Source organism: Raphanus sativus, chromosome 7, assembly GCF_000801105.2.
Source record: "Raphanus sativus cultivar WK10039 chromosome 7, ASM80110v3, whole genome shotgun sequence".
NCBI classification, from domain to species: domain Eukaryota; kingdom Viridiplantae; phylum Streptophyta; class Magnoliopsida; order Brassicales; family Brassicaceae; genus Raphanus; species Raphanus sativus.
This window is the reverse complement of record NC_079517.1, coordinates 19,417,410-19,426,470: the sequence shown is the minus strand read 5'-3', so window position 1 is coordinate 19,426,470 and position 9,061 is coordinate 19,417,410. Positions and strand designations below refer to the sequence as shown.

At 35.9% G+C, this 9,061-nt stretch overlaps 1 protein-coding gene across 1 annotated transcript; it reads left to right on the top strand.

Moving 5' to 3' along the window:
• Window positions 1-729: 729 nt before the first annotated feature.
• On the top strand, window positions 730-4,926 carry LOC108815845 (general transcription and DNA repair factor IIH helicase subunit XPB1-like). The gene is made up of 17 exons (XM_018588362.2): window positions 730-929; window positions 1,009-1,052; window positions 1,135-1,192; window positions 1,263-1,431; window positions 1,509-1,731; window positions 1,839-1,895; window positions 2,025-2,165; window positions 2,233-2,313; window positions 2,412-2,499; window positions 2,576-2,913; window positions 2,985-3,254; window positions 3,364-3,527; window positions 3,608-3,680; window positions 3,762-3,875; window positions 3,983-4,063; window positions 4,141-4,284; window positions 4,380-4,926. The coding sequence occupies exons 1-17, from the start codon at window positions 920-922 to the stop codon at window positions 4,605-4,607; spliced, it is 2,283 nt and encodes a 760-aa protein (XP_018443864.2). The 5' UTR covers window positions 730-919; the 3' UTR covers window positions 4,608-4,926.
• Window positions 4,927-9,061: the final 4,135 nt, after the last annotated feature.

The following is a 9,061-nucleotide window of genomic DNA, read 5'->3' as shown; positions in this document are numbered from 1 at the left end:
AATGTCCACAAATCATTAACCTTACAATCACTGTAATTTCTTTAGGAATGCTCTCACACCATCACCGATAGAAACACAGTTCTAGATTCTCCGTGTCAATTAATTATGACTCAACCAACAATAAAGTTTTAAAAAGTCAATTATAATATTTCATCAGGTTTGGACAAGACCGGCTATGTCTACCATATTAAATGACGTAAACGAGAATGATTTCAAATGCATTCAATATTGTGAATCAGGTATGGAAGCGTGAGACAAACTAAAAAGATATTATGCAAGAAGAGTCGATATAATTATTACAAGGTCGATAACCATGTGAAAGAAGAAATATAGTCTTTTGAAAATTTTAGTGTCATAACTCAGTGCTATCGCAAATAAAGCTTAAAACATCGAGCATCAATATTTTTGAAAACATACATTTTGGAGTTTAAAACTGAATAAGAGAAAAAATGTTGGAAAAGAAACTCAGCAGCTTATACACTTCAGATAAGCTCAACATGTTTCTACATTTTAATATTTTACGTGGCATCTTGACTTGTGTTGTACGATTGTATCAATTCTTTTTCATTAATGATCACACTTTAAAATAATAAAAGTTGGTTCCGTTATACAAAATGGTAGGTGGCCCAATGTGGTAATATAAAGGCCCATATTAAAGCCCATACTCGATTCGTTACTATAAATTCTGCAAAGTTTGTATCGTCGGCTAACCATCTCTTCATCGTTCTCATCAAAACCAGTCACCGACTCTCTCGTTTCGAACAGAAGCCAACCCAAATCCAAATCAGAATCTTCACCGGCGTTTCGGCTTTCTTCGCCGTACAAACATTCAACGCCGCCGCGGTTTTCCTTTTGTAATTATAGGCTTGACGGATTGATAATAGAAAAGACATAGCGAGAGATATTCTGAGAATCGAATATGGGAAACGGTAGTCTTCTGAATTTTAGGTGAATTATGGGGGCAGAAACAGAATAATGGAAACAAAAATTGTTTTAATTAATGTTCAGGTGAAAGAGGAGAATCTAGTAAAAAGATGAAATACGGTGGCAAGGTTCGTTATTCACTTGGAATCAAATTTTATTAGGCTCTTACTCATTGTTAATTAGGTCACTGTATATTTTTTTGTAAAAAAGAGGAAGCACATCCAAAACGAAGAATACTACATGGGTGATGATGAGGATTCTCGTGATGGTAAGTAAAGTTTACTACTATGTATAACGTGTATAGTTAGATTTGGAACAGAGTTTTGAATTGAATGTAGGTGAAGGAGAGAAGATGAATAGGGATTTTAGGGAATTGGAGTTGAAGGCAGATCATGTGAACAGACCTTTGTGGGCTTGTGCTGATGGCAGGATTTTCTTGGAAACTTCCTCTCCTCTCTACAAACAAGCTTATGATTTTCTTATCGCCATTGCTGAACCCGTTTGCAGGTCCTCACTCTCTCTCTCTATATATATACTTGATTAGACACTTTCTCTTCGTTTTCTTGATGTGTTGTTTTCTTCAGGCCAGAATCAATGCACGAGTATAGCTTAACACCTCACTCTCTGTACGCTGCTGTTTCGGTTGGGCTTGAGACAGAGACTATAATTTCTGTTTTGAATAAGCTGTCTAAAACTAATCTACCCAAGGATATGATTGATTTCATCAATGCTTCTACTGCCAACTACGGAAAAGTCAAGCTGGTCTTGAAAAAGAATCGGTATTTTATTGAATCACCATTCCCTGAGGTAAGTTCACAAGTCTTATCCTCCCTTTTCTTTGGTCTTGTGTATTGGAATATTGGTTTCATTTTCCCATTGCACATTTATTTTGTTTATTTATAATCGATTTGCAGGTGCTGAAAAAGCTTGGCAATGATGATCTTATAAGCAAAGCTAGATTGTATTCTGATGTATGTTGAACTCTTCTATTGAATGCACCTTTTGTCACCTATGTGTGTGTGGCAGAGATATACATATACTTTTTAAGTTCTTTGGAACTATAAATAATGTCGAACTAACATAAGATCAACCTTTGGTAGCCATTTGGTGGTGATGGATTCACGATCGGAAAAACAAGCGGTGAACTTGAAGCAGGAGCTGGGGAGCTGTTGAATGCAGCAGAACTGGCAGCAGCTTCAGAAGAGAAAGAAACTCACTCATTTGAGATAGACCCTGCACAGGTAAACTTCCCCCCAACTGGGTCTGAAATGGTGTGTGAAAAACTAATCGTTAGTCTTCATGTGTTAGGTGGAGATTGTGAAGCAGCGTTGCTTGCCAAGCGAACTGAATTACCCTATGCTAGAGGAATATGACTTTAAGAACGACAACGTTAGTTAAAAATACAGTTCAAGCCTATTTTTTTCTTAAAAAATATAATATGCACTTTCATGTTCATGATTGTTAAATAACTTGATGGTGTCTATCAGGTTAATCCTGATCTTGAGATTGAACTCAAGCCCCATGCACAACCGAGGCCATACCAGGAAAAAAGTTTGAGCAAAATGTTTGGGAACGGTATTAACTAACTGCCTACGTCCTCTTTGTTACCTTCTTAGTTTATTGACTGATCTAGAATCTTGATATTTTGCAGGACGGGCAAGATCTGGGATTATTGTGTTGCCTTGTGGTGCAGGTAAATCTCTGGTTGGTGTCTCTGCAGCGGCTCGTATTAAAAAGAGTTGTCTATGTTTGGCGACGAATGCTGTCTCGGTGGATCAGTGGGCCTTCCAGTTCAAGTTGTGGTCTAATCTAAGAGATGACCAAATATGCCGTTTCACTTCTGATAGTAAAGAACGATTCCGTGGAAATGCTGGTGTTGTTGTGACAACCTATAATATGGTTGCCTTTGGTGGTAAACGATCCGAGGAGTCAGAGAAGATCATTGAAGAAATGAGAAACAGGGAGTGGGGGTTGCTGCTCATGGACGAGGTGATCAAATAGCTTTATGATTAGCCCATTAATGCATTCAAGCGGGGTTATGTTTTTTTTTTTTTGTATAGGTGCATGTGGTTCCGGCCCAAATGTTTAGGAAAGTTATCAGCATCACAAAATCTCACTGCAAGCTAGGACTAACAGCCACTCTTGTGAGAGAAGACGAAAAGATTACAGATTTGAACTTCCTTATTGGCCCGAAACTATATGAAGCCAATTGGCTAGATTTAGTTAAAGGAGGCTTCATTGCAAATGTTCAGTGTGCTGAAGTATGGTGTCCTATGACCAAAGAGTTCTTTGCAGAGTATCTGAAGAAAGAGAACTCCAAGAAAAAACAGGTTCATGAATATAATAAAATCAGCACCTGGGAATATCTTATGGCATATGAGCCACTTCAGTTGGTCTGGTCTGACATGTGCATATATCTTGTCTTTGTGGTATCTGCAGGCACTTTATGTCATGAACCCTAACAAGTTCAGAGCCTGTGAGTTTCTTATACGTTTCCATGAACAACAACGTGGGGATAAAATCATTGTCTTCGCAGACAATCTTTTTGCACTTACAGAGTATGCAATGAAACTCAGGAAACCGATGATTTACGGTGCAACCAGGTTCGTTAAAGAACTATACACTTTTAATCGTTTAAAATTTAATAAGCGCTGATAGTTATTCCTTTTTGTTTAATCTGTAGCCATATCGAACGAACCAAAATTCTAGAGGCGTTTAAAACCAGTAAACACGTGAACACAGTCTTCTTGTCAAAGGTGTGTGTGTTAGCATTTGTTTGTTCAATGTTCACTGAGGAAATTAATAATTAATGGGGTTTTTGTTTCTTTTGTGTACAGGTTGGTGATAACTCCATAGATATCCCCGAAGCTAATGTGATAATCCAGATTTCGTCGCATGCTGGTTCTAGACGTCAAGAGGCTCAGCGTTTGGGTCGTATTCTTAGAGCCAAGGTTTGACTTTTTAGATATTATTATTACTCTTTACGTTGTGTCTCTCCTAATTGGTTGAATCCAAGATATATAGTTTCTAATTTGTCCATGATGTGAATAAAAAACAGGGTAAAATTGAAGATAGAATGGCTGGTGGAAAAGAAGAGTACAATGCATTCTTCTACTCACTTGTTTCTACAGATACGCAGGTATATGAACAAAACAAAAGTCACTTCTGTAGTGTTGTTTGGGTTTTTATGATCCATTTTCTAAAAAAAAATTGCAGGAAATGTATTATTCAACGAAAAGACAGCAGTTCTTGATCGACCAAGGTTACAGCTTCAAAGTTATAACAAGTCTTCCACCACCTGATGCTGGTTCAAGCTTAAGCTACCACACTCGAGAAGAACAGTTTTCCCTTTTGGCAAAGGTTTGTCCCCACTGCTCACATTCCATATTTAAAAGCATCTCTATAGTAAATTACTGTATGTTGTTAGTTGTCTTTTCCCCTTTTTTTTAACACAGGTGTTGAACGCTGGAGACGATTTGGTTGGTTTAGAGCAACTGGAAGAAGACATAGACGGAAAGGCCCTGCAAGCGGCGAGAAGAAACAAGGGAGTGATGAGTGTAATGTCAGGTGCGAAAGGATTAGTGTACCAGGAATTCAACTCTGGCCGTCACAAATCATCTGGTCAACAATTCAAGAAACCTAAAGACCCTACAAAACGACACCCCCTCTTCAAGACACGTTAACGGTTACGTTTCGTGTAGGGGCGCGCACACACAAGATTAGAAAGAAAAAACAAGGTTTCAGAGCTCTCTTGCAACTTTGTGCAGTATTTATTTTTTCTCAATAGAAACTGTAGTGGTCTTTTTTTTCTTTTTTTTGCACTCAGTTTCTTTTTTTTTTTTTTGAAACCCCCAGTTTCTTTCATCTTCTTAACTTTGTAAAGAAGAAAATAATTTTTGGTTTTAAATGACAAATGGGAACTCGAGGATTAGCAAACGAGGATTTTTCTAATCCTCGTAGAGTCGTAGAAGATATAATTGTAAATTTTTCTAATCCTTGTAGAGGATATAATTGAGATACACAGAAACATAAAACAGAGAGGTAACGTAGATGGATTGCTATAATAATGTTTAGCAAAAGCATCTGCATCTTTATTTTTTTTTTTCAAATCTGTCTTTCCAACTTTGTATATAACATATCCAATTGTGAACCTGAAAATTTATCTTATGTCCATTGATTAGATCATGAAGCTGTTTGTTGTCACCTTCAAATATGATTTCCCTGTATCCCCTTGACCAAGCATTTTGCATTGCCATTATAAGAGCTTAAAGCTCCACCTCCAATCTTTCACCATGGTTGAATTTTTTGCTCTGACTTCTTCCCAAACAAATTCTATTTGCATCTCTTATCATCCAACCTGCAATCGACACCCGTCCTTGTCTTTTGCTTCAATCATAGTTAACCTTGAAAATCCTTTTATTGGTCTTGTCCAATGGGAATTTGAGACATGTTTAGTATTGTACAACAACTTGTTATCCTATCTTTGTAGAGACACGTATATCTATTCTTTTGCTTCTTTTTTTGACTTATGATAATCAGTGTTGCCATAGTAAGATTTCTATCCATAAATGACAGAAGATCCAGTGAAACATTTATCTGTTTAGTGACGATAGTTTTTTTGTACTTATTTTAAATATAGTTGATATCAAATTATTCTAAGTGGCTTTTACTCTTTTAAATAAGAAGTTTAGTTGTAGTATTTATGGATCAAACCCACAAGTAGCAAATGCATACAATAGATCTTAATCAGTGATGATTAAGTTAGGTAAACAGTATGAAAGCAGTAAATAAATCAAAGCGAACAAGTTGTTCAGTTGATTTATTGATTGTAAACAATAATGAGAAAGCGTTAAATATAGGGTTTAAGGTAATCCGGATTATAAAAATATAGAAGCCAAAGATGTGTGTAGGATATTATAGAACTTGAATTTTCTAATGTATAGATATCCAGTTGTCGCATGCGATTCTAATAATTATCCAAATCCAGTATTCCATCTTTCGTTATTTGAACATGGAATGACCGATCGATCGTTGCTATATCGATGGTACCTGGAATCGGTTTTAAGGTGATATCTGAATAGTTCCCTAAGCTTCCTAGATCCACTGTCGTTTGTTTTTAGGAATCCTAGCTCAAAGGCATTAATTCTGGTGAAGAACCTACTGTCATAGTTGTCTACAATCCTAATATCATATTTCTAGTTAGCTACACTAGAACACAAGCAATAAGAGTAATTTAATTGATGGATATCTCTAAGATCTTAGGAATTCTATAGTTTTGGCTAATTCTTCGTAATCCTGTATAAACCATAAATCTAACAAGTGAATTATTCAGACATAACAAAGCAAAATATAACAATAATCTGAATAAACTACATAGAATATAATAAGGTAGAAAAACTAAAGTTCCAATACAAAGTTTTGAAGGAGTCTTAGAAATTCTCTCCAAACTACTAAAAACCCTAAATTGTTTGCTGTGAATATTTGAAAAGTGTAGAAAGCGTGTGTTGCCCAATACAATGGCAGAGCACATAATTATTAGGTTAAAGTTGGTCAGGGGTATTTATGTAATTGTGTGGAACTTGGACTATAAGTCGGCTGGGAACCAAATTGGGCCTTGCGCGCTTCGCTGTCGATCGATGACATATGATGTTTGTCGACCGTTTGATTCTGATGTCGACTTCAGACGAGTTCGATGGTCAGCTACAAGTTTTTTCTATTTTTATCTCCAAAATGCTCCAAAATTACCACATTACTCCAAAACATACATGAACCTGTAAATATTCTAAAAAGACTCCAAAACATATTAAATATATCCTAAAACACTTATATACCACGGCTAAAAACTAGTAAAATCCATGCTATATCAACTCGCCCAGACTTACTCTTTTGGCTGTCTTCAAACAAAACACATAGTAGTCTCATGAAAGAGGTTTGAAAATAGCAGAGACTCACTTACACTTCTACAAATATGATAGGTAAAGTGATTCATTACTAACCTTAGAATGTTTCAATGTACTACACTCTAGCTTAGTCACCATACCATACAACACATAACTCCAATGATAGCGCATGACATACATAAAATATATTAGATATGTAGGATACATCTTGGGAGTATCGATCAAGGGATGCATGAATTCAAATCAAGCAAGTATCTGGTCCAACATGTAGTCTTCTAACTATTTCCCTCACGTTTCTCTCTTCTCTGAATCCTATTATCACAATCCCAATGAATAGTTTTGTTCATCTTATTGAATTTGTAACTTTCTCTTCTTTTTGACAAAGTGTAGACGAATAATAAGATCATAGGTAAGTTTCCTATCACTCGCTTCCAATAATGTGTGATTATTCCTTTCCGGATTATAATAATGGGTTCATAGGTAATTTACCTAACCCTCTACATCTTCCAAGAAATCATCTCAATCTTTTATATTTGTAGATGCTGAAGAGAGGTGAAAGAGGAATCAGAAACACATACTCTAATACCTTTCAGACTCACATGAAGATTTCGATCCAATGTATACCAAGCCCTAAAAGAAGCGATTAAAGTTGATTAAGGTTGGAAATCAGCTTTGGTTCTTCAAAATATTCTCAGTAGGTGTTGATGTGAGTATTACGTGATACACTGCAGTGTTTCCATCTAATACATCATGCAGTCAATAAATCTAGATGGTGCTAGAGAGTGGTTAGAGTAGCAATTAAATTGAATTTGATCAATAATCCCTTTCTTGACTTAATAAAACTTTTATTAAATTTTATTTTACCAAAATAAACTCAATATCAATAAACCTCCCCCGAACCTAAATAACACTGTCGCCAGTGTTTATTTAGTCGAAGTTTGGTGAGAACATAAATTAAAAGTACAAAATTTAACAAGGAAAAACGATATACCGGCTCGCTGATGTCAGTATCGATTGACATAATAATGTGGCAATTGATCGTCGCTGGTGTTGATCCATGTCGGCATGATCTCATCGGTCATGCTAAAGGCATTCGTCTCCTCGGATCTGTTTTTTTACCTGCAATAAAATAAAAACAAAAAATCACTAGAAATATAAAATAAAACTAAGTAAAACATACCAATGGGTTGCTTCCTATTAAACACTTTGTTATAGTCATTTAACTTGACTTTTTGGAGGTTTTATGTAGTATAACATACTGCTTCGTGTGCACAATAACATACTGCTATGAATCATGGATCATCTCCAATCTCCATGTAGGACGTTTGTGGTCTGACAACTCGCACATTAGGGGTGGGCATAATAACCGATACCCGAACCCGAACCCGAACCCGATCCGAAGTAAGTGGTTCGGTTCGGGTTCGGTTAGTGTCAAATACCCGATCGGTTTTCATTCTGTCTCTTTTCGGTTAACCGAACCCGATCGGTTATTACCCGATACCCGAACTTAACCGAACATAACCGAAACTAAATAACCCTACCCATTACCTAACATAGACCTTACCATTTATGATTTTTCCCTTTCCTAAAATCTAGCCTAAAAATCTTCTGCGTCGTTTAGAGTTCCCCAAAATTATCGATTTCCAAATCCTTCATCTATTAAAATTTAATTTCATAAATTGTCAAACTGGAAACCCTTAATATTCTTCCATCTTCTCCGTCTCACTCGGTGACATCCACATCGAGAAAAAAATCTGAGGTGATTTTCTATTTTTTTATTGATTTTGTATGTATGATGATTAGTGGTATGATTTCCTTTGACTGTGTTTGTCTGCTGCTTGTAATGATTGTCTGATGACTAAAGCCTTTGAGTCTTATTCAGTTTGTATCACATGCGTAAGATTCTGTTCGAACTTATACGGTTTGATTTAATTAACTTGTTTCTTGTTTTGTATTTTAGTATATTTCAGTTAATGGATTTAAACTTAAATAATTTGTTTTGTTCGTTTGTTTGTTTTGTGTAGAATGAATCATATGCACGACTGATTTTGACTTTTAAAAAATCTTGGCAAGTTGAGTTCTTAATTTCTCTGTGTTTTAATATTAACAGATGGGTTCATCGTCATCTCCCTTTCAAAATAACCAAGGTTTAGATGGAGATGAAGATGGAAATGAGTTCATGACTCAAGATACTGATCATAGAGGAAAAAGGAAGCAATCTGATTCAAATGAAAATA

Coding starts and splice junctions, on each gene's coding strand:
- LOC108815845 (XM_018588362.2), top strand. Junction 1,432..1,508: donor ATTGCTGAACCCGTTTGCAG/GTCCTCACTCTC, acceptor TGTTTTCTTCAG/GCCAGAATCAATGCACGAGT. Junction 3,681..3,761: donor ACACAGTCTTCTTGTCAAAG/GTGTGTGTGTTA, acceptor TTTTGTGTACAG/GTTGGTGATAACTCCATAGA.